Source organism: Fukomys damarensis, unplaced genomic scaffold (assembly GCF_012274545.1).
Source record: "Fukomys damarensis isolate Sample0158 unplaced genomic scaffold, DMR_v1.0_HiC HiC_scaffold_10, whole genome shotgun sequence".
Classification (NCBI taxonomy): domain Eukaryota; kingdom Metazoa; phylum Chordata; class Mammalia; order Rodentia; family Bathyergidae; genus Fukomys; species Fukomys damarensis.
In genome coordinates, this window is record NW_022900922.1 from 7636650 (window position 1) to 7660632 (window position 23983).

At 42.9% G+C, this 23983-nt stretch overlaps 1 protein-coding gene across 3 annotated transcripts in view; it reads left to right on the forward strand.

Moving 5' to 3' along the window:
• The window catches only part of Adarb2 (adenosine deaminase RNA specific B2 (inactive)), a 224822-nt gene that overhangs the window by 26988 nt on the left and 173851 nt on the right, over window positions 1–23983 (forward strand). For all 3 annotated transcript variants that reach the window (XM_033761832.1, XM_033761829.1, XM_033761831.1), the window contains exons 2-3: window positions 7025–7111; window positions 21542–22449. In XM_033761832.1, coding sequence (XP_033617723.1) covers window positions 7025–7111; window positions 21542–22449 — 995 coding nt within the window. The remainder of the gene's footprint in view (window positions 1–7024; window positions 7112–21541; window positions 22450–23983) is intronic.

Below are 23983 nucleotides of genomic sequence, written 5' to 3' on the forward strand. Positions count from 1 at the left end.
AGTGGTTGCACCAGTCTGCACTCCCACCAACAATGGAGAAGGGTTCCTTTCTCCCCACAACCCCGCCAACATTTGTTATTGTGTGATTTCTTTATAGCAGCCATTCTTTGTGGAGTGAGGTGGAATCTCAGTGTTTTGTTCATCAGCATCTGTCGAATGATCAGTGATGTGGAACATTTTTTCATATATTTACTTGCTGCTTTTACTTCTTTGTCTGAGAAACGTCTGTTCATTTCGGATGCCCATTTTTGAATTGGGTCTTTATATTTGGGGGGGCTGATTGTTTTGAGTTCTTTATATATTCTTGATAAGAGTCCTTTGTCTGAGGAACAGCTGGTAAAACTTTTTTCCCACATTGTAGGTGTCTCTTAGTTCTGCTGACGGTTTCTTTTGAAGTACAGAAGCTTTTTAATAAGATGAGATCCCAGTTGTTGATTTTATCTGCTAGTTCCCGTGCTACTGAGGATTTGTTCACAAAGTCTTTTGCTATGCCAATGAAAACTACAATACTCTGAAAAAAGAAATTGAAGAGGATATAAAAAAATGGAAAGATATCCCCTGCTCCTGGGTAGGAAAAATCAACATAGTGAAAATGGCCATACTACCAAAACTGCTGCATACATTCAATGCAATGCCAATTTAAATTCCAATACTATACTTCAAAGAACTAGAAAAAATAATCCAAAAATTCATTTGGAACCATAAGAGACCTAGGATAGCAAAAGCCATCTTAGGCAAAAGACACATGGCACCGGGTATAACAATTCCCAATTTGAAACTATACTACAAAGCCACTGTGATAAAAACAGCATGGTACTGGCAAAGAGGATCAGTGCAACAGACTGGAAGACACAAAAACAAACCCAGATGTACTCAGCTACCTCATCTTTGACAAAGGAGCTGACCATCCTCAGTGGAGGAAAGATAACCTCTTAAATAAATGGTGTTGGAAAAACTGGATTTCAACCTGCCGCAGATTAAAACTAGACCCTTATCTTTCACCATGCACTAAATTAAAATCCAAATGGGTTAAAGATCTAAATATTAAAACAGAAACATTAAACTTGCTGGAAGGTAAGTTAGGCAGAACTCCAGAAGGACATTTTCACATGAAGAAAGTGTTCCTCAACAATGTCTATTCCTGCATTTTACTTAATCCTGATAACATTTGTTTGTGAATACATTATAGTTGATTACTTATAGAGAAAACCCACTCTATTTTTCTACTAAATATTAATCCAACCCTAAATTTAAGTGCTTGAATCAAAAATGATTCATTATACTACTTTTTTTTTTTTTTGGCTTCCTTTTGTGGCCTTGGAACCAGAGACAATGCTGTTCTGCTGGATTTAAATATGTGTCTTACAAAACGCAGCAAGGTTAAAGTTTGACAAAGCGAAACAAGGTAAGGTAGAAAAATCAAGAGGTTTTCACACCCACTTCCAGAACAAACTTTTACTTTAAAAGAAAAAGATAGAAAAATAAGGAAGCCCTTGCATAGCCTTTGTTCCAAGGGGAAGACAGCCACAGCTGAGAACATGGGCACACCCATGGCCTTAAAGGTAAGCCCGAGTGTGTCGTCCAGCTTTAGGGCTAAACCTTAGCTTCCTTACTTAGAATATATGCATCAAAGAGAACAGAGTCAGATCACCCCTAGTTTTCCAGGTAAACTCAAAAGCAAGTCACCAAGTATCTTCAATGTGTGTAGTTAGTTCTATCTGGGGAAAAAAAAAAAAACTGTTAACCCTGAATACTTCAAACGGGTTCCGAACACTCCGTGTTGTATAACAAATTCTCTTTCTGGAGGGCTTTAAGGGTCTCATGAATCGATAATATTGAATGCAAAATTCTTAGTATATCCAATAAGTATTTTTCAAGGAAGATAATCAATACTTTTCATCATATGCAAATACAATCCTCGCCTTCCAAATGCTGACAAGAAACAGTAAGTAAACTATTGAAACTTAAATTTCTAACCAAGACAATAAAGAAATTCTAAAATGCCTAAAACCTTTCCAGTAGGTATATCTCTCAACCTTATGACAATGTGGCTTTCCCAAACTGTTGTGCAATTAACATAACACCAGTAATTATAACTATAGAACCTCTGTTTTACAGATTCTATCTGTCCTTCATGATCTTGTGTAGTTCCAAGAAAGGATTCCCATACTCTGAAAATATTTCCCCTAATGTTCCAAAAATATATAAAAATCATTTCAATAAGGTCAAAGCCATTTATTCTATATGTAATAAGGTTTATAATACACATGTTCTGGAATATTTCCAGTAAGGCATTAAAAGTAACATTCTGTGTTATGACTAATGGTGATCAGAACTTTTCTGAAAAGGACTCTAGATTCCTACACCAGAGTAGCCCAGATCTGACACATCTCTCTCAGATCAATTTCCGACTGGTTCATGTTGGATAATCTGGACATGATCTGAGAAGCCAAAAATATAAATGACAGAGAGCAGGGAGCTCCCAGGCCTGTGCCCTTGTAGACTTTTTCCTAGTGAAACACGTGGCCTATCACCCACCTCCTTCTCCTAGGCTTTATATCCAGAGGGTAAAAGGCAAACAAAAGTCTGAGACATTCTCTGAATTAACTTCTGTTAGCACACCCAAAATGTCCAAATTTGCATCAAGTAGAAGTATAATGTCCATCTTTCATTAGCAATGTACATAAAACCAAACTAAGGGCCAGGGATTTAGCTCAGTGGTTTGGTGGCCTGCCTTGCAAGCGCAAGGACCCAAGTTCAATCCCCGGTACCAAAAAAAAAAAAATAAAATAAAACCAAACTTTCAGAAGATGTCTGAGAGAAATACAAAAAATAGATTTAGTTGAATATTGGAGCACCAACCATATTGAACCCATGGAATACAGATGCCAAACACATAAACTGACACTAAGAAAACTACAAAGAAAGGCACTGACATCAAATGTTGTAATTTTTCTTTTTAAAATTCAACTTTTCACCCTCTTTTCTAAGAATATTCTAGAAATGTGGCCTACCCTTAAAAACCGTTGTGCCTCAGACAGGTCTCATGTAATGTGTTAGTCAACTTTTCATCACTGTGACAAAATACTTAAGAACAACTTAGAGAAGAGGAACTCTTAAAGAAGAGGAGAGATTTATTTTGACCTCATAGTTTCAGTTGTTTCCAGTCCACGGTTGGCCAAAGTCATTGCTCTAGGCCTGTGATGAGGCAGAAACATCACGGCAGAATAGCAAGAGAGGAGACAGCTGCTCACCTCATCGCAGCCAGGAAGCAGAAAGAGAGGAAAAAGCTAGAAAGGAAGAGACCAGGGACCAGACGTAGTCCCCAAAGTCATGCTCTCGTAATCTCCTTCCTTCAGTGAGGCCCTACCTCAACCTTTTAATCCATTAATGATGTTAGAGACCTAACCGTCTGATCACTTTTGAGAGGACCAACAGTAAGCAAAACTTTAACATAGGGTTGGGGTCATATTATCCCAACCAAAATATATATCCTCGGTACTGAGATTGTTTATAAAGCAGTGACGGTGCCGGTTCATAGTTGGAATTTAAATTGTGCTTACTTAGCAAATTAGTAGGAACAACTCTGTTGCTCTCCAGATTTTGGGGGGTTGGTTTAGTGGGCTTTGTTTTTATTATAATAATTAGTACATATTAATTGTGCACATACTCGGTTACAGTACGACATTTCCACGCATGTATACAATATGCTTTGACCATATCCACCCTCCCTATCACCTGCTTCCCTTCCTCCTTCTCCTTGGTCCCCTCCCTTCCTTTTCTCTAATAATATGTTCATTTGTTTAAACTGGTCCAGAAAATCCAAAATCCACTGTGTTAGAGGACAGAAGAGTTGATGCAGTATACTTAGGCTGCCAGATGAAGTACAGGAGGGCCAATTAAATTTAATCTTTTGCCCATGGTAATTACTTATTTTTTAAATATTTACTGGCCAATAAAAATGCATATATTCAAAATGCATAATGTGATAATTTAATATATGTGTATATTCTCTATCACAAGACAATTAATACATGCATCACCCCCCCATAGTCAATTAGTGTGTGTGTGTGTGTGTGTGTGTGTGTGTGTGTGTGTGTGTGTGTACACTAAGGACAAAAAATCTTCTATCATCAAATTTCAAGTATATAATACATTACTACTAACTATAGTCACCATGCTATATATTAGGTTCCCAGAATTTAACTCATCTTACAGCTGAAAATTTGTATCCTTTGAACAATATCTCCCCATCGCCTCCACTACTCTGGCTCCTGGAAACCACTGTTCTCTTGGCATCTCCAACTCAGACTTTCCTAGATTATACACACAAATAAGATCATACAGTATTTGTCTTCTGCAGCTGAAATATTTTTCTTTGTACAAGGTCCTCCAGTTTCAAACACACTGTCACAGATGGCAGGATTTCCTTCTTTTTAAGGGATGAATAATATTCCATTGTAGGGGTGAAACCTCATTTTCTCCATCTATTCATCTCCTGAGATGAATAACTTGAGTTGCTCCCATCCCTAGGCTATTGTGAATAACACTGCTATGAATATGAGTGTACAAATATCTCTTTCAGCTTCAATTCTTCTGGCTTTAGACCTGCAGACCCAGCTGGTGGTTTCATAGCAGCTGCATCATTTTCATTCACACCAATAGTGTACAAGGGCTCTGCTTTCTCCACAACCTCAGCCACGCACTGGTCTCTGTTCTGCTCACATCCTAATGGGTGTGAATTAGCATTGCAGTGTGGTTTCCGCTGCATCTCCCAGATGACCAGCTATCTGCATAATATCATGCGCTTATTGGCCATCACTATATCCACCGTGGTAAATGTCCGTTTCTAGTCTTTTGCCTTAAGTATGAATTTCAAATAAACAATGAGTTATGTTGGCTTATAGATCTCCTACAATACTGAGAATGTATTAAGAACAACCTCTTGTTTGTCTAAAATTCAATTTTAACTGAATGTCCTGTGTTTTTATTTGATAAGTCTAGCAAGATCAGAAAATGAGAACTCTGATGGCTCTTAAAACAATCTTTAAATATTTCACAATTGTGCTAAGATGAGCTCTGAAAGAGTTTAGGGTATTTTTGTGGGTGTTTGGCTGGTAGCCTTGCTTTATTAAAAAATTGTAATTTCATTTTGAGGTTTTCCAGACTAAATCATTTGAGCTTCACACTCTTTGTGTAACAGTATTGGACTCCCTTAATGAAATTATAACTCAAGCAAGATATTTCATTCTCTTGTAGTAAATTAGCTAGGGCTGGGAGAGTTCCGGGAGTGCAAATCCTTCCCCGGGTTTATTCTTCTTGTTTGGTAGAATGAAGAAGGAGCGGGCATTTTATATTTGAGTTATTTATTGTTCTCTTTGTGTGAACATTATATTGCTGCCTGTCCCTATTGGAAACAACAGCTGTTAACAGGCTCCTGAATGAATTTCAATGTGAACTCCATTGGCCTCTGGAAAGCTGGGCTAAAGAGAAAACATGCTCAGCTGCAGAAGAAAAAGAGCAAGTTGCAGGCTGGGTCTGGATGCCTGAAGGCCAAGGGCATATAAAAGTACTAGCGAGCATTTTCATGAGACATCACGCTTAGAACAACGCATACAATGCCAAAGTATAAACTGCAAAGCAGCTAAGTTCTTAAGGGCCAATGCCCTCTGCAACATAAAAAATAGGAGACAGATGTGGCGCATAGAAGTAACCCCAGAATTCTGGGAGGTTGAGGCAGGAGGATCACAAGTTTGAGCTCAGCATAGGTAATTTAGTGAGTTAGTAAGGCCCTGCCTCAAAATAAAACAAAAGAAAAAGAAAAAGGCTGGAGTCCAACTCAGTATGAAGCCCCTGAGTTCAATACCAGTACCAACAAACAAACAACAGCAACAAACAATATAAACATTGATTCTGTTGTAAGTCAGTACTGCACGGGATAGGCAGTGGTACCATTTCCATCTATAGCTTTTTAGTAAATGTGCTGAAGATTCACACTGAAACTCAGAATCGTGCAGACTTGATGGGGATCAGTGTGCAGATGGGAGTTCTGGAATACAGGGGCCTCCAGGATCGGTACCTTGGGTAGGTTCAATATTAGGGAAAAAAGTTCTACGTGGACAAAGAATCCCAACTGCTGCCATTTAATGTAATCACAAAAATCTTTGAACATAAAGAACTTGAAATTTGGCTTCCTCCCTTGATCTCTTTCTTCCTCCCAATAGTTCCTGCAACTGTTTAAGGAGAAATTGCTGAGGCCACAGGGAAAAAACATTGCATTGGTATCAGGTGGCACTTCACACTTTGGTCCATTTTCCCAACTAATTTCCCAGCTGGCCCCTGAACAGGATACCCTGCCAGCCTCACCTCTGCTTCCTTGGTGACCAGGGCTGTGGACAGAGGGCAGTCCTTGGAACTGTGTCAGTTACACTTGCCTACTTCCAAAAAGTACCATCCGGGCCTTCTGTACCATGCTGGCCTTACTCCCTTCTCTCCTCTCCGTACTTCTGTTCTAACACCCCTGACATAGCTACCATTTCGATAAGCTCGTTTTCTCTTTCATGCATTTCAAGCCCACAAAGCAAATTCTCCACCAAGGAGGACAAGAGTTTTGGCTTTATTTTCACAATTCTCTGTTGGCTATGGAATTGCTTTACTTGTGTTACCTCTGGGACACAACTTTGATATGGTGGCTCAGGTCCACCACCACCCTCCTCGGTACACAGAAGCACAGTTGCAACCCAGAAAACGATCACACAGACTTTGGGGGGCACAAAACCAGAGGAGGAAAGATACCAAACTAACAGAAGAAAGATGGAAATTGTAAAGTTAAAATTGAATGGAGAGGAATTTGATAAAATACTGTCAGAAATTCAATAAGAGACTGAGCCAGAATGAAGCGTCTGAAAGCAAAATGACCTTTCCACCTCCCCTGTCCAACCCCTCAGTAATAAGAACATATGAGAGCACTGAGTTTTGCTGAAACGCGATGTCAAAAGCACATTTCCTGTTCTTTTCCTTCCAGACAAAGTCAGCATACTGTCAACCTTCCTGGCTCCCTTCAAGTACCTAAGTCCTGGCACCACAAACACGGAGGACGAAGACAATCTGAGTAAGCAGCTCCCTTTCCCTAAAGTGTGGAGAAGTCCCCACTGGATATGGGAGGTGTATGCCACTGTCCCCAAAGGCTGAGGCCTGGGGCATGGGGAGGGCCTGTATGCTCTTCCCTGAAGCAGGAGATTCCAGGAAATTCGTCCCTCTCTGCAGGCCTCCTCTTATGCAGTCCCATATTCACCTGGCATCCCATTCTCACCCGGGCACCATTGTCATCTGAAATCTCATCTGTGCCCAGATTCCTGTCCTCTCTCGCAGTCCTATTCTCTGAGCAACACCAAACTCAGGGTCCCATCCCACCTAGAATCCCACCTTCACTTGGAGCCCACCCCCCTCTGCACTTCAATCTTTGTCCGGATGGCGAGCTGCACCTCCAGTCCATCTGCAACTGGAGACCCATCTTCTCGTGAAATCTTCTTTGTACCTGGAATTCATTCTAGTTGCACCTGCAGCCCCTCCCTTACCTGAAATCCCATCCTCAGTCGCAGCCCCTCCTTTACATAACATCCTCACCTCCAGGTCTGTCCTCAACTGAAATCTCATCCTCACCTGAAGCTTCATGTTTCACCAGGAATCCCACCCTCCCTTACAGTCCCACCCTCAACTGGAATTTCATCCTCGCCTGAAATTCATCCATGCTTACCTTAGAGACAAGAAATCATTACTAATATCTGTATGACTTAGAACTCCGGGAATTACAGAAAATAAACCAGATGTCTTAGACCACCCACTCCTCCATTTCCTTAGTTGTTTTCTTCAAACAAAAACATAAACGAAGGAAAATGATTGTAGTGTCTTAGAACATGGTTTGTACGACTGTTAGCAAGGAAGGCGCTGGACTGGAGCTTCCCTTTCAGAACATTTCTGGCGTATGAAACTGGAGAGAAGTCAAACGAACATCATCAGGATACCCAATCTTCAACAGAGCTGGCTTAAGGAAGGGACCTGAGCAATCATTTCTGTCCAGATCAATAAACAGAACTCAGAGTAGATACTGCTAGAGAATACATGCGAGAAAGAGAAAGTTGTGGGGAGGGAGAGAGAGAGAGAAAGAGAAAATCCTGGGAATACTTGTCCTTTTCTGGTGGCATACTGTCAAGCATTTAAAAGAGGGGAGAAAACATTCCAAGTCATATGAACACCACTTTGCATTTTAATATCACCTAACAGATGGGCGCCTTTTTCAACTAGAATGAGCTAAGAACGTGCTTGTTGTCCCAAGACAGGGAGGAAGCAAGGTATTTATTGAGGGCTGCTAACACTATTGATCTTGTTGGGTGGACCAAAAATAAACAGTGGCAGAGATTTCTTCAAGAATGTTGTCCATTTTGCTATCAGCTTCCAAGAGTCACAAAACATCAACATAGACAACACTTCTCTAAACAGTGTGATCACTAATACTATGGAAACTGAAGTTAGTTCCCTGGATTGCTCTACCAAGGCCAAGTTATAGAGCCATCAAAAGACAGAACCCAGGCCAGGGATTTAGCTCAGCGGTTTGGTGGCCTGCCTTGTAAGCGCGAGGACCCGAGTTCAATCCCCGGTACCAAAAAAGAAAAAAAAAAGTTAGAACCCAAGCAGATATTTGTGATCCTTTTCCTGGATCCCTTCATTTTCTAGAGGAGCAGTAAAAGGGTAGCAAACAGGAGAAGGAACCTACTGGAACCAGACAAGGGGTTTGGTAGGTTGGTTGGTTAGTTGATCAGTTGGTCGGTCGGTTGGTTAGTTTTTGACAATGCTAGGAATGGAACCCAGAGCCTTGAACCTGCTAGGCAAGTGCTTTACCTAAGCCCAAGACAATTCTCCTGACTCTGACTTCAGGGCTCATTCCTAGGCAAGGTTTGTGGGCTGAAACAAAACCTTAATAAATGATTGTGCCTTTTCTTACATGATCTAAATTGGAAAATTTCCTATCAATTCATTGCTAGTTACTTCAGAAACTTTGAGGTGAGAAAGAGAGAGAGTAATTAAGGCACGTACAGAATTTGACATGTGGAAAATGATATCCGAGAAGACACTTTCCCTCTTTCCCAATGGGAGCTGCTGAAATCCTGGCTAAATCTCATCTGTCTTGGGAGGAAAAGAAATAAAAGAGTTAGAAAGACCCAGAGAATTCAGGAGGAATAGAACAAAGTATTTTTTCACTTACCGAAAATGCGCTAGCTACCTTTCTATAGGGAGCAGAGGCCCAAGGCCATGAGAAATATGTGGTCCAAGCACATGAAAGGTTACTGCTCTGTCCTGAGGGTGATGAGTCACACCCCTTGAAGAAGCTTCTGTCCCTTCCCCTTGGGCAGCACATGGACTGGCACAGTTGTCAGAATCCTCGTGTGGGGTCAAGGCTCCCTGCACGCTCTCCCCCGGATCTGCTGACCACCTAAACTTCATCAAAGACCCACCTCTCAGAGCTCCCTGCCTTCTTTGTAAGACAGGGAGAGTCAACAGCCTAAATTGGGGAGTGAGGACCTTCACGATTAGCTAATACATGTGCGTAATCAATGTAACACATATACATAAAGAAAGCTAGTTTCCCCTAATTCAGTTAACTGATTCATGGGTAGAAACTTACAGATAAAAATAGCTTAACTGTTTATTATATGTTAAAATGCTTTGAAATGTTTAGGAAACTTCAATGGATTCCTTCTACCCCTTTGAATAGATAATGGTTAATTTATTTAGAAAACTCAATTTTCATAGATTATTTGAAGACAAACCTCCAAATTAACTGGGACCTGCTAGATGGTCCCCACCAAGTATTGCTAATGAGATCTGACCAATGTGCTACCAAATGCCATCAGAGTTGTGCGCATGTGTGATATGTGCTGGTGGTTATGTGTAATAAGAGTTTGGTGTGTGTGTCTGTGGTATGTGTTTAATGTGCATATGTGCGTATGTTTGTGTGATACGTGTAAATGTGTGTAAATGTGTGATGGTGCCATCTGTGTAGTTTGTATGTGTACATATGTGTGAGTATATGGAGTATGTCCTATGTGTGTAAAAGGTATGTGGGGATGTCTGTGTCTGTGGTGTGTGTATGGTTTGTGTGGTAAGTATATTTGCTCATGTTTGTGTGATATGTACTTGAGTGGGTGGTGTGTAGTATCCGTGCATGTGTGTTTACTGCGTGTCAATGTATACTGGGTGCTATCTGTGCATGGATGTGTGTGAATGTGTGATTTCTGTGCATATGTGTGGTACATGTGTGTTGTGCATGTGTGAGGTAAATGTGGGAACAAGAGCAGGTAGGAGCCTTGCACACAAGCCTGTGCTACAGTCTCATACCCCACCCATCTTCATGGAGCTGGAATGCCTGGGCCACAGTAACATGGAGACAGCTCACATCCGGCTCATGGTTCCGCCATGTAGGAATTACCCACACTTCCTTGTGGCTGCCTGATCCCCAACCCCAGAACACATCACTGCCTTTGCCTAGAGCCATAAGGACCTTGGTTTAAAGGCCCTGAGCTACCTCAGAAAGAGGTAACCAACACACACACACACAGTGCACACCCACATGTGCTCCATCTGAGGGTACATGGTGTCTAAGAGGTTCCACCTGGAAGGCAGCCATCAGCAGGCTGTGCTTTGGCTCAGAGAAGCCCATACAATACTGTCATTTCTGCCTACCAATGCCCAGATGTTGGGATTTGACCCAGATCCCAGGAGGAGTGGGCTTTTAGGTTGCAAAGCCCACATCTGTGCCTTCGGAGCTGTGGTGGAAGAAGTCTCTTGCCTGCTATTTCTGCCTATTACTAAGTCCTGTACTCACTCAGCCCACCCGCATGGGGCCATGCATGACAAGCACTGTCCTACCAGCAATTTCCAGGATGCTGCTGCCTCCTGAAACCCCAGGCTGAGGCCTCCTGCTCTGCACCATAGCGGATGAGTTTCCTGCTGATGCTTTGTGTACTGTATACCCTCCCTCGTGTTTGAATGGAAGGAAGATCCAGGCCCTGCCATTCTCCTACCACTAGACCCTGCCTTATAGAGGAAGGGTTGCTCTTTTTTGAAAACTGGGTTCATTTGGCAGCAGAATAGCCTTCACCAGGAACAATATTATCTCTTCAAATGTAGCATGGCACATTGGATGGCTGGTTCTCCAGAGCCCTACTGACCCAGACACGGCAGTGTCATTACTAGTGATGCATACAAACCCATAGATGCCAACACAGGACTGGAAGCCAAGCGCACATGATGACCAGGCAGAGGACGCCAGCCTGCATGGGAGCCAGTGGCAGGAAGAACAAACCCACAAGCAAGCATGGCCTTCTGCACATGCATCAGATGGATGATGGCAATGAGACCCCATCCAAAGACCCCAGCCCCACCTGGTGCCTCCACTTTTGAATGACGGAAGCCCAGATCATTAAACTTAATAAGGCCCAAGGAATATATTCTACTCAGAAAATAAAAATTTAGTCACAGCTATGACAATATAAAACGCCACTCTTTCTCCCCAAAATGCAATTCTTTTATGCATTAAACCTTTAAATTTAACATCACACTTGCTGACACTTTTGTCAAATGAGATAATGTACTTATGAGGCTCAGGGGACCAGTCCATTGGTGAGAGAAGCAGAATGGAAATAATTTCATTTCACATTTTTCCAAATAGATGCCTCCCTCACTTAGACATTTTCTTTTAGTGCCTGGCAGTTTTCAAATTGCTGGTGATTGTTCTATTACTTACTGCTGCTGGTGGTATTTATCTAATGTAGTTTGAAGTTATTTGCCTGCTTTTTTTTTTCTAATTTCCACAATGAATGGACACTTGGCACTCTCAGAAAAGATCTTATAAGAAGCACAATTCATGGGTGTCTCCTTTTAAGAAGAGTAGAAGAATGAGGCAATTTACCCAGGTGACAAAGCAGAAGGAAACTGCACGTGAGTGTGGGCACAGGGGATGCCACCCACGTGGTATCACCGGAAGTAGGCTCCCATAGGAAAGGGGTATGAATTTCCAGCTGGGAATTTTCCCAGGGAAAGTCATCATGGTGTGAGCCCCAGGACAGGTGGGGTCAGTGGGAGCTATGGCAACAATCTCCCTCCCAAGCTTTCTCTTGCAGGACTGGTGCATGCAAATGCACACACATGCAAAGGGAGGGACAGACACAGAGACAGAGACAGAGACGGAGAGATAGTAAATCTTAGTGGGAAGAGTAACCCTTTAAAGGAATTTTTATTAAGTTTATTGATACTTTTTAGGTACACAGTACAGTTATATTCATCATTGGGATCCTGTACCTTTACATGGCAGGTCTTGGTTCTCATAATTTCCCCTTACCCCTGGCCTCCCTTCACCCGCTCCTCCCCTCCCTATTTACAAAGACCTTGTTTCCGTTTTTTCCTTTTCTCACATGTTTTCTTTTCCCTTCTTTCCTTTCCCACTTCCCCTACTCCTTTACCCCTTTTCTTCCTATTTTACATTATCAGTTATACAATATGGATCTTATTCACACTTTTAGTCTTTCACACCAGAGAAATAATTCAGTATTTAAACATGTGCGCCCTATTTATTTCACTTAAGAGTATGGCCTCAACATGCATCTGTTTAGCTATTAATGGCTCTAGTTTCTCATTCCTTATGGCTAATACTCCATTTTATAGAAAAACCACATCTTCTTTATCTAGTCTCCCATTGATGGGCAAATAGGCTGTCTCCAAATTTTAGCTATTACAAACTGTGCCACTATAAACATGGGTGAGCATATACCACTGTGATATGATTCTTTTAGTTGTTTTGGAAAGATACCCAGCAGAGGGATGGCTGGGTCAAATGGAACCACTAATCCTAGTTCTTTGAGGTAGCTCCATATTGATTTCCATAGTGGTTGCACCAGTCTGCACTCCCACCAACAATGGAGAAGGGTTCCTTTTTCCCCACAACCCCACCAGCATTTGTTATTGGTTGATTTCTTGATGCCAGCCATTCTTTCTGGGGTGAGATGGAATCCCAGTGTTCTTTCCATCTGCATCTCTGGAATGACCAGTGATGGTAAGCACTTTTTCACATATTTCTTTGCTGCTTTTACTTCTTTGGGATGTGTTTGTTCATTTCAGATGCTCATTTTTTAATTGGGTCTTTATATTTGGAGGGTCTGACTTTTTTTAGTTCTTTATATATTCTAGATAGGAGGCTTTTGTCTGGGAAATAGCTGGTAAAGAGTTTTTCCCACATTGTGGGTTGTCTCTTAGTTCTGTTGGTGATTTCTCTTGCAGTACAAAAGCTTTTAATGAGATGAGATTCCAGTTACTGATTCTTTTTCTTTTTCTCTTGTGAATTTTTTAAACTTTTTTATCTTATTGAGTTTATTGGTACATTTAAAGAATACCAGTATCAGTTGTTGATTCTTTCTGCTAGTTCCCCTGCTACTGAGGATTTGTTCATAAAGTCTTTTCCTGTGCCAATGTCTTCAAGAGTTCTACCTAACTTATCTTCCAGCAAGTTTAGTGTTTCTGTTTTAAATATTTCGATCTTTAATCCACTTGGATTTTAGTTTAGTGCATGGTGAAAGATAAGGGTCTAGTTTTAATTTCTGGCAGGTTGAAATCCAGTTTTTCCAACACCATTTATTAAAGAGGCTATCTTCCTCTAGTGAGGATGGTTGGCTCCTTTGTAAAAGATGAGGCAGCTGAGTATGTCCAGAGTTGTTTCTGAATCTTCCAATCTATTCCACTGATCCTCAGGACTTTTTCTTTGCAAGCACCATGCTGTTTTTATCACAGTGACTTTGTAGTATAGTTTCAAGTTGAGGATTGTGATACCCCCTGTCATGTCTCTGTTGCCTAGGATGGCTTTTGCTATTCTAGGTCTCTTCTGGTTCCAAATGAACTTTTGGATTATTTTCTCTAGTTCTGTGATTATACTGTTGGAATTTCAATTGGGCTTGCATTGAATCTGTAAAGCAGTTTTGGAAGTACGGCCATTTTCACTATGTTCGTTCTTCCTACTCAGGTACAAGGGATGTCTTTCCATTTCCTTATATCCTCTTTGATCTCTATTTTCAGAGTACTGTAGTTTTCAGTGTAGAGGTCTTTTGCTTCCTTCAATAGATTGATTCCTAGATACTTCTTTTTTTCTTTCTTTTTTTTTTTTTTGGATGTTATTGTGAAAGGAATTGTTTCCCTGATTTCTCTCATGCTGAGTCTGTTATTTGTGTACAAGAAGACTATTAATTTCTGAGTGTTGACCTTATTTCCAGCTACTCTACTGAATCTGTCACTTGTCTAGAAGTTTTTTGGTAGAGTTTTTTGGGTCTTCAATGACAGTTTAACTTCTTCCTTTCCTATCTTTATTGCTTTTATTTCTTTCTCTTGTCTAATTTTTGTGACTGTTTCTAGAACTATATCAAACAGGAGTGGTGACAGTGGACATCCTTGTCTTGTTCCTGGTTTTCGCATGGAGGTTTTCAGTTTTTTACCATTTAGTATGATGTTGGCTGTTGGTTTTTCAGATAGCTTTATCAAGTTGAGATAAAGATTATCTATTCCAATTTTCTGTAGAGTTTTTATCATGAATGGGTGCTGAATTTTGTCGAATGTTTTTTCTACATCTATTGAGAAGAGCTCATGGTTTTTGTCTTTCACTTCATTAATATAGTGTATTACACTTATTGATTTATGTATGTTGAATCATCCTTGCATCCCTAGAATAAATCCGATTTGGTCAGGGTGTATGATCTTCTTGATCACCCTCTGTATTCTGTTTGCCAGGGTCTTATTGAGGATTTTTGCATCCATGTTCATTGGGGAAACTGGCCTGTAGTTCTCTTTTTTGGTTGGGTCTTTCCCTGGTTTTGGAATCAAAGTAACATTTGCTTCCAGGGATGAATTTGGAAGTATTGTTTCCCTTTTAATTTCATTTAAAAGTTTCAAGAGTAGCAATAGTTCTTGTCTAAATGTTTTGTAGAATTCAGCAATGAAGCCATCAGGACCTGGGCTTTTTTTTTTTTTAGTATACATTTAATTACGTTTTCAATTTCACTGGTTGTAATTGGAGTGTTTAGAATATTTTAATCTTCTTCATTCAACTTTGGTAATTCATATGTATCTAGAAATCTGTTCATTTCTTCTGTGTTTTCCATTTTATTGGAGCACAGATTCTTGAAGTAGGTATTGATGATCCTCTAGATTTCTGCTGGATCTGTTGTGACTTCACCTTTTTCATTCCTAAGTGCATGGATTTGAGCTTTTTCTTTCTTTTTTTGATAAGGTTGGCTAAGCATTCATTGATTTTATTTATTCTTTTGAAAAACCAACTCTTTGATTTGTTGATTTTTTTGTATCATTCTTAGTCTCCATTGCATTGATTTCTGCTCTGATCTTTATAATTTCCTCCCTTGTATGAGCTTTGGGTTTTTCTTGCTCTTCTTTTTCTAGGAGCTTAAGATTCACCATCAGGTTATTCATTTGATCTCACTCTGTTTTCCTAGTGTGGGCATTCACTGCTATGAATTTTCCACATAGAACTGCTTTCATTGTGTCCCATAGATTCCTGTATGTTGTATTGGCTTTATCATTTATTTGTAAAAACTGACTAATTTCTTCTTTAATTTCCTCTGTGACCCATTGGTTGTTCAGGACAGTGTTGTTCAATTTCCATGTATTGGTGAAGTTCTTGCTTTTTCTTATGCTATTGATCTCCAGTTTAACTGCAGTATGGTCTGCTAATATACATGGGATAACTTCAACTCCTTTGCATTTACTTATACGTGTTCTATGAGCTAGCATGTGGCCTATTTTGGAGAATTCTATGAAGCAAAAAGACCAAAGTAGAACCTATGAAAGAAAATTCTTACCTCTGACCAGTAAGTAGTCTTGGTGGAAGACCTCCAAAATGATATAGGAGGGGAAAAATATAACTCCCAAATCTACTAGATATCTGAAACATGAGTTTGTGTTCTCTGAAATCAAAGAATGAATTCTAGGAATGGAAGTTAAGAGTAGGAAAAATTTATTGAGAGAAAGAAAGCTTCTGTCTAAGAGAGGCAGAAGGGGAACCGGAAAGTAGGTTGCCCCTTTAAATGAATTTTAATGCTGGCTGAATGACATGTGGCTCCCTGGTCGACTCCCAAGTAAAGAAATCAGTATCTTGCAGAGCTGCTTCCAGCTCTAACATAATAGGAATATGTGAGCTATGATTGGCAAGAATAGTAATTATTTGAGAGAATGAGCTCCAGAGTAGAATTAAAGGACTCACTAATTCTTATATCCTATTATGAACTGTCTATCTGAATTGTTCCAAGTGTACAACAAATACACTTTCAGAATCAAATCACTATTATCACACAGATCCCTCACACCCTGAGATCCTAGAACCCCTGGGAGAATCCTGGGGTGCTCCTCACTTCCTGCAATCCAAAGGGGGTGGCAGCTGGTTGTCTGAGTCTTCAGTCGTCGTGGTTAACCATTATCCTAACAAGCAAATGCACATTTGGAGTGCCTGCTACATGTGATAAGTCATGTTAAAGCTCTACATACACTGTCTCCACTGAGGCTCACAACAAGCCAGTGTAGCAGGTTCTGGGTATAACTACATTGCAGATTCCTGTGGTGCAGCGGCCACAGTGACTGAGGTCTCTGGGCCAATACATGGGGAGGACAGAATCCACCAGAGACAAACAAGCCAATTCACCAATCTGTACCATGAGGTTTGGAGACCACTTGGCTAGAGAAGGTGGAGACTCAGGGGCTGATGGTTCAGAATATGGAAAGGGCCAGCCATGGAAAACCTGTGCCCAAGCCCTTGTGGAGGATCCATCTGTGGGAACCACTCAGCAGCACAGAGAGGAGTAGATCAGACTGGCAAGACTGAAGTAAACCCACCCACCAGTCTGGCTAATCCAGCTTGTGTATGGCCAAGTGGCGTTTACTTTTTCATAGTATCTTTTTAGCTGCATATACTTAAGGTGCGCAACATATTTTGGTACACATATACAGAGTGAAGTAATTACTACAGTCAAGCAAAGTAACGTCTGTGTGTGTGCGCGCGTGTACACGCGTGTGTGGTCAAAGCACCTGAAATCTATTTGAGGATGCTCAGAGAAAGAAGTAAAGATGTGTGACCTATACAAAGGGAGCGATTTCACAGTACTGGGAGGACAGGAGCAGGAGCCACGTCCCAGGGTCCCATCACAACCCCATCACGATCTAGTGTAGGCACAGACCGTAAGGGCAGAAAGCACAGCCCTGGGCTGGGAACAAACAACGCAGTGGTCACTGCAGTAAGCACAGCCCTCTGCTTTTAGATTCCAGGCTGCAGTGATTCTCCCCAGCATCACACCGAGAAGGAGCTCTCCCAGCCTATATTTAGAAGTCAGAGTTTTCTCGGTCTCCTGACTTTGTATCCATGGATTATTATATATGACAATGGGGTGTATGAAACCTATTAGCTAAATGGAGAAAAAAATGAGCATAATTTCCTGGGTCAGAGGAGGGGAGTGTAGCATATTTAATGCCTTCCACGTGGAAGAGGAAAACGTTAATGTGTAAAATCAGAGCGGGAGGCCTGTAAAGGGATGGTAGAAAGTTGCTGTAGCAAAGCATTGGCAGGAGCCTGGCACTCTCGGACATGAGCTGTGCCATACCCAGGCTCTGCGCACCTTCAGGCAGCATTGGAGCAGAGGCTTACTCACCTTTCCTGGTCCCCAAATGGACCACAGGGGGAATACTGCAAGTGTCTGTGCTTCTCCTACCACATCCAAGTGGCTCAAACAGAAAAGACATGCTGTTTTCTTCATAGGTACTGGCACTTGACAAGTTCTTAGAAGTTTAATGGTAACAGATGTTTGCCTTTCCAAGGAAAGGGAGAGACAATGCATGAGTTTTGTTCTCTGTACGGAGAAGCTGGTGTTGACTCTGACCACGCGGGAAGAAATGTGGAATTTTCCAGGTGGTAGACCACATTCTCTAACCCCCGACACCAGAGAGGTGAGGGAACTGCCCATTCTTCCCTGAACATCGTGGAATTTCTGGGGAAACTGATCAAGAACCCCAGCAAATAAAACAAACAGAAAGAAATCGGGCCTAAGCAAAAAGACATAAGTGAGAATCATCAGCCTGCACTCTATTCCCTGTTGTTGATTTAAGATGTATTAGCCATTCCCCTGTGGCTGCCTTTCTGCTAAGCCCATTCTATGTATTAACTTATTATAGCCTCAATTACCTTATAAGGAAAATACTATTAAAATCTCCATTTTCTGCTCCAAAGAATGCAGTTTGGACAGATAGAGTGGCTGTCCGAGGACACTTAGTCATAGAGTATTAAGGGATCATTTGATCTTTCACCTGCTTGAGGTCAGAGGCCATGGAGAGGCCACTGTACCTCCCCATGTCCTGAGGTTTCTGGAACAAAGACCACATCACAGGCCGTAGCCGATCTCTGCAGCCCCCCACCCCCAGTGCCTGGTGGGTGACGCAAGCCAACTATGCAGAGTGAGGGACACAGAGAAAGGCAGCAAACCTCTTCGAACAGCGGGTAACATCGCCCCAGAGACCCTAGCTGTGTCTAGGATAGAGATCAAAGCCTGTTCTTTTCATCAGTTGTTATTAATTAGTATGAAAGCAACGCTCCTACCACATTCTGATAATCATAGCTTATACCATAAAAACTGTAATTATGATAGTCATGGAATAGAAAGAGAGCTGGAGATGGGAAGAGAAGAAAAGGAATTTTGTGTAGGTAGAGGGAAAAGCGTTCTTTAGTGAGCTCGGTTTCTCTAAGATCCAGCAGAGGTCATCTGATATGATGGCCACTGTAATCACACTGACAGTCTTACTCAATCCCCACATTGTAAAAAAATCAATAAAGAATTACACCTCTCCAAACAAATCTCCAGGAAATCTGATGTGGGAGTTTGGGAATCGTATTGTTTGTTCATTTTTCCATTTTTATATTCAGTTTAGAAAAGAACATGGTTTATCTGATCTATTCCCTCTTGGCTTGAAATACCTTAACTGGTAGGGCTCGTTGTATGTATGCCTAAAGTATATAATGATTAACACAAATGATTGAGATTCTTGCAGTGTAGGCGGTGATTATTTCTGCTGTGATAGATTGTAAATGAATTGTATGCACCTGTAATTTAGAAAGTGCACAGATTCACATTTTTGATTAAAATTAGCTCCCTAAACCTAATGATTTTTGGAAGCAAGTTGATAGAGACAACAGTAATGGAACCACTTCACAATTTAAAAACTTATTAACAAGACAAAAGTTGAGATCATTTTCTAAGTCTCACTGGAACAGCCTGGCAAGGGCTGTCTTTGCCTCTTCATAGAGACATGATGATAGTTGTGGTGCACAACCAATGGGTTAACCTCAAGTAAGAGAAACTCGAAAAGAACATTCTCCACTCTCAGGATTCCCCTCAAAGGCACCTGATTTTCATAGACATCCTTTGTGCTGTGAAATCATATTTTTTTCTTTATTTTTCTCCAACAACAATGTCATAAACCAAGGGGTTAGGGGTCAGGCAGGTCTTACCCTGTGTAACTTCCAGACTGCACAAGGGAAGTGGGTCCACGTGTCAGCAGCCAGCCAGGTACTCAAGGACTGTTTGTAAGCTCTGGGTGAACAAGTCTTTAAAAAAAGAAAGAAAACTGTGCATGGCCCTGCCTGGTCAGGTGAACTCACAGACCCATCCTGAATAGGGCAGACTGTGATTTCCGCTTTGTCATTGTCTCTCAGAGAGCCCAAAAAGTGGCATTTCTAGGCAGTGGCCAAGGAAATGATGGCACTATTCATTGTCCATAAAACCACCTCACAACAACAGCTCAAGATGAAGAGGGGAATCAGAGTCCCAGGATTGAGTCACATCTTGCCGATTAAATGATGTAACTTCCTATAAACCAGCTACCTCACCTCTTTGAGCCTCAGTTTCCCCATCTGTAAGATGATAAACGTATACCCCCACACACATGCCTCCAGGGCTGATTTGAGAAATACGATCCACAACAGACCCCAGATTGTGGATAGGAGACCAGAATCTGGTAGGGCTGAAGACAATGGTGCTCTCCCTACAATAATTCTCAAGTATTTTATAGTGAATGTGAGAGGTTAGCATCCCAAAAGCATGCTCCCCAGAAAAGGGCAATGTAGGGATTCAGTGGGTCATGTGGAAACCCACAACTGAGATTTCTCAAAATCAGAAGAGCTTTATCAAAAAAGAGTGGTCCAAGATAGCCTGTCCAGAAAAAATAAATTATCTTTAAATTCATCCATCACAGCTAGCAAATAATGATTTTGCTCAATTTACTCAAGAACATTTTCTTTCACAAAGAAATAAAGCAGCACAGATATGCAGACATCCCCTGGCCCTTGATGTGGTCGTCCTCTCTTCCTCCCCAAAAAGTGTTGGAATATATCCTTACTGCACCCGCCTCTGCAGCTGTACCTTATAGGTATGGTTACATGAGTAATTTATAACACTGGTGTCTTTGTTGTTTATATTAATGGTACATGTTATTTCATTTGGTACCAGGGACCAAACTCGGGGCCTTGCGCTTGCAAGGCAGGCCGCAGAACCACTGAGCTAAATCCCCAGTCTTGTTGCTTATATTAATGGCATCCCATTCTATGGATTCAGAGCCACATTTCAAAAGAAGCAGAAAAGCCACATCCCAGCATCTGCGGTCTTTGCTGGCACACCTGCACAGGGTTGAGTAGTGACTCAGACTCAGAGCGATGTGATCCCAGGCCACACTCTCAACTCGGTCCCCTAACTTGTAAACAGGTGCATGTGAGAAACTTTCAGGTGTGAGGGCAAGGCTGCTCTTCTGCCCACCGGCTGGCTCCTAGCCTCGCCGCGCCTTCCTAGCCGTCTCAGAGACACAGGCTTTTCACCTCTGGGTGTGCAGCAGGAGGTCAGAATGTGAGAACCTCTGAGGCTGTGTTTGAAAAAGCACGCACCCGGGAGCCCCCACTCCTCAGGGCTCGAGTATCGTGGAACCTGGAGGCTCCCTGGCTGCAGATGGGAGAGGAAGAACCCCTAACCACAGGAAAGGCCTTTCTGACTGTTAAGCTTTCCCAAAACCCACACACAAGAAGGGCTATTTGTCTGTTTGGTTTGGGGGACAACACCGGCAGAGAGGAGGGAGAGTAACTCACAGTGTTAACACCACAGCTCACACTCTGAGCAGCAGACGAGGCCATGTGCAGGACACACTCCTCGCTGCCGTCTTCCTCCCTGCTTCTGTTCAAGCCCAGCTCACTAGAATCTAAGATCTGCCTTTCTCCCACAGTCCCCTCAGGTGCTCCTCCCTTGGATCTGGCTCAGGGCATTACAGCACCTTTCCCAGGTCTAGCATGAGGCAAAGGCTTCATATGCATCTACTCAGAGCTTCGCAATATGGTCATTGCTGCTAGTATCTGTCTTTAGTGGTGACCTGCCGGTACCCTTGGTCACAACTAATCTGATCTCCCCTCCAGGTACCAGCAGTGCAGAAGTGAAGGAGAACCGTAATGTGAGCAACTTGGGAACCAGGCCCCTGCCACCAGGGGACAGGGCCAGAGGCAGCACACCCAGCATCAAAAGAAAAAGGCCCTTGGAGGAAGGGAACGGGGGCCACTTCTGCAAATTCCAGCTCATCTGGAAGAAGTTGTCCTGGTCAATGACACCCAAGAATGCACTTGTCCAGCTGCATGAGCTAAAGCCAGGCCTACAGTACCGGATGGTGTCCCAGACGGGCCCAGTACATGCCCCAGTCTTCGCTGTGGCGGTGGAAGTGAACGGACTCACATTTGAGGGCACAGGGCCCACCAAGAAAAAAGCCAAGATGCGCGCAGCCGAGCTGGCACTGAAGTCCTTCGTGCAGTTCCCCAACGCCTGCCAGGCGCACCTGGCCATGGGCAGCGGCACCAGCCCATGCACGGATTTCACTTCCGACCAGGCCGACTTCCCAGACACTCTGTTCAAAGAGTTTGAGCCGTCGGCACCCAGCGAGGGCTTCCCGGTCTGCCGGCCCATGGACCCCGAGCTGCTATCCACCGCCTACCGGAGAGGGCGGCTGCTGTACCACACCCTGGACCTCAGGGGCCCCGCCCGGCCCGACCGGCCCTGGCCTGCTCCCGCAGCCCCCAGAGAGAGGAACCCGGTGGTCGTGCTGAACGAGCTGCGCTCCGGCCTGCAGTACGTGTGCCTCTCGGAGACAGCAGAGAAACCACGCTCCAAAAGCTTTGTCATGGCCGTGTGCGTGGACGGGAGGACGTTCGAAGGCTCCGGACGCAGCAAGAAGCTGGCTAAGGGCCAGGCAGCCCAGGCTGCCCTGCAGGCCCTCTTCGACATCAGGCTGCCCGGCCACACCCCCAGCAGGAGCAAAAGTAACCTCTTGCCACAGGTGAGAATTCTCATGTAGCTGTCTGCCACGTACAGGGATGCTGGGGTGGAGGCGAGCTGGGGGTGCTCTTGCAGCAGTGGGGAATGGATTACAGCTCTGAGCAGAGTGCAGCCCCCAGCACTGGCTGTTCTGGAAAGGCCCCCTTTCCTAACCTTAGAGGAATTTCCAGGCTTTGGCAAGAGAGAAAATCATGTGACTATAAAGAAAGGCAAGAGAATGTCAGCACTCCAACCTAGCAGAAGTAATGAGGGAATTCATGAAGCCAAGTAATTTTTACAATGACAGCACCAGCTACCAGGGCAGCCAGTAGCCAGAGAGCAAGGAGCCACCAGCTGGATGGGGAACCCCTGTGTCTTCATTGAGTGGTTTGACCTGCAGGAAGGGTAGATTTCATTTATAGGCCCTTCAGTAACAGCAGGCAGAAGAAAAGGGTGGGAGGAGAAAGTGTTCAGCGGTGGTTTGGGCAGTGTTTCCAGCCAGGGAGGCCGGGGAAAACCAAGCAGATATTGTCAGTGCTTCCCCTCCGTGGCCCTGGATGAGACCAGATAGAGGTTCCCTGGGTAGGACTGCAGCAGAGCCTGAGGATCAGAGGGAGAAATCCACAGAAGACTGGAATGAGAACCAGGGGCCAGAGTCTCCCTTTGTGCAACAAACAGGATCGGTCCCTCGATCCTTTGCATGTGCCATTGTGGGTCTATTTGTTTCCCTGAGTTTATCTTCACTCGTTTAAAAAGTATTTTTAGTGACGCCTGTGTGGCAGCAACTATTCACATACCATTTGAAAACAGCCTTATTCTGACAAGTCTTGTAATTGCTTATTTATGCAAATTGTCTTTTCTCTTATCATTTTGAGGATTATTTGTGGGCATCACTAATGTAGTAGATACAGAAAATTATCTTTATTCATTCTGGGCATCAATCAAGGCAAGAAACACTTTACATAGTTAAAAAGCATTTAGCCCAGTGCGGGATTCTTTATAATTGAGTGCTTTATAATTGTAAAGTACTGAGTACTTTATAATTGTAAGCTATTGCTGTGATCACTAGCGTCATTACATCACTACACCTAGAATAGAAGCCATCATTGTGTCTCGGGAGATCATAAATCTGTTAGAGAATGCAGGCTATCACCAAAACCTCAGATGCTGTGCAGGGATGTGGTGTGGGGGCGCAAAGGGCATACAGGAGACCTTCACCCTGCGTCGTAACCGTGCGTGACCCTCATGTGTGCGTGAAGTCCATGGATTTTTATGTGGCTGTTAGCAGGCGGTCAATGGGGCAAACAGTGGGTAAAGCGACAAAGATCTCACAAAGAAGTGAAGAGAGAGAGAACGGAAATAGATGAGGAGATGCAGTGAAGGGATGACTGCTTCTCCTGGTGTCTCTACTTTCCATTTGTTCGCTTGATTTCAGCACGTGTTGACCGTCCAGTAATGGTTTTAGGAGCAGGTGGGAGGAGTGCAGGCCATAATCTCTGTTGGCCTTGCCTTTCAACTCACTCTAGATAGGTACGTGGTCCGCGTAAAAACACAGC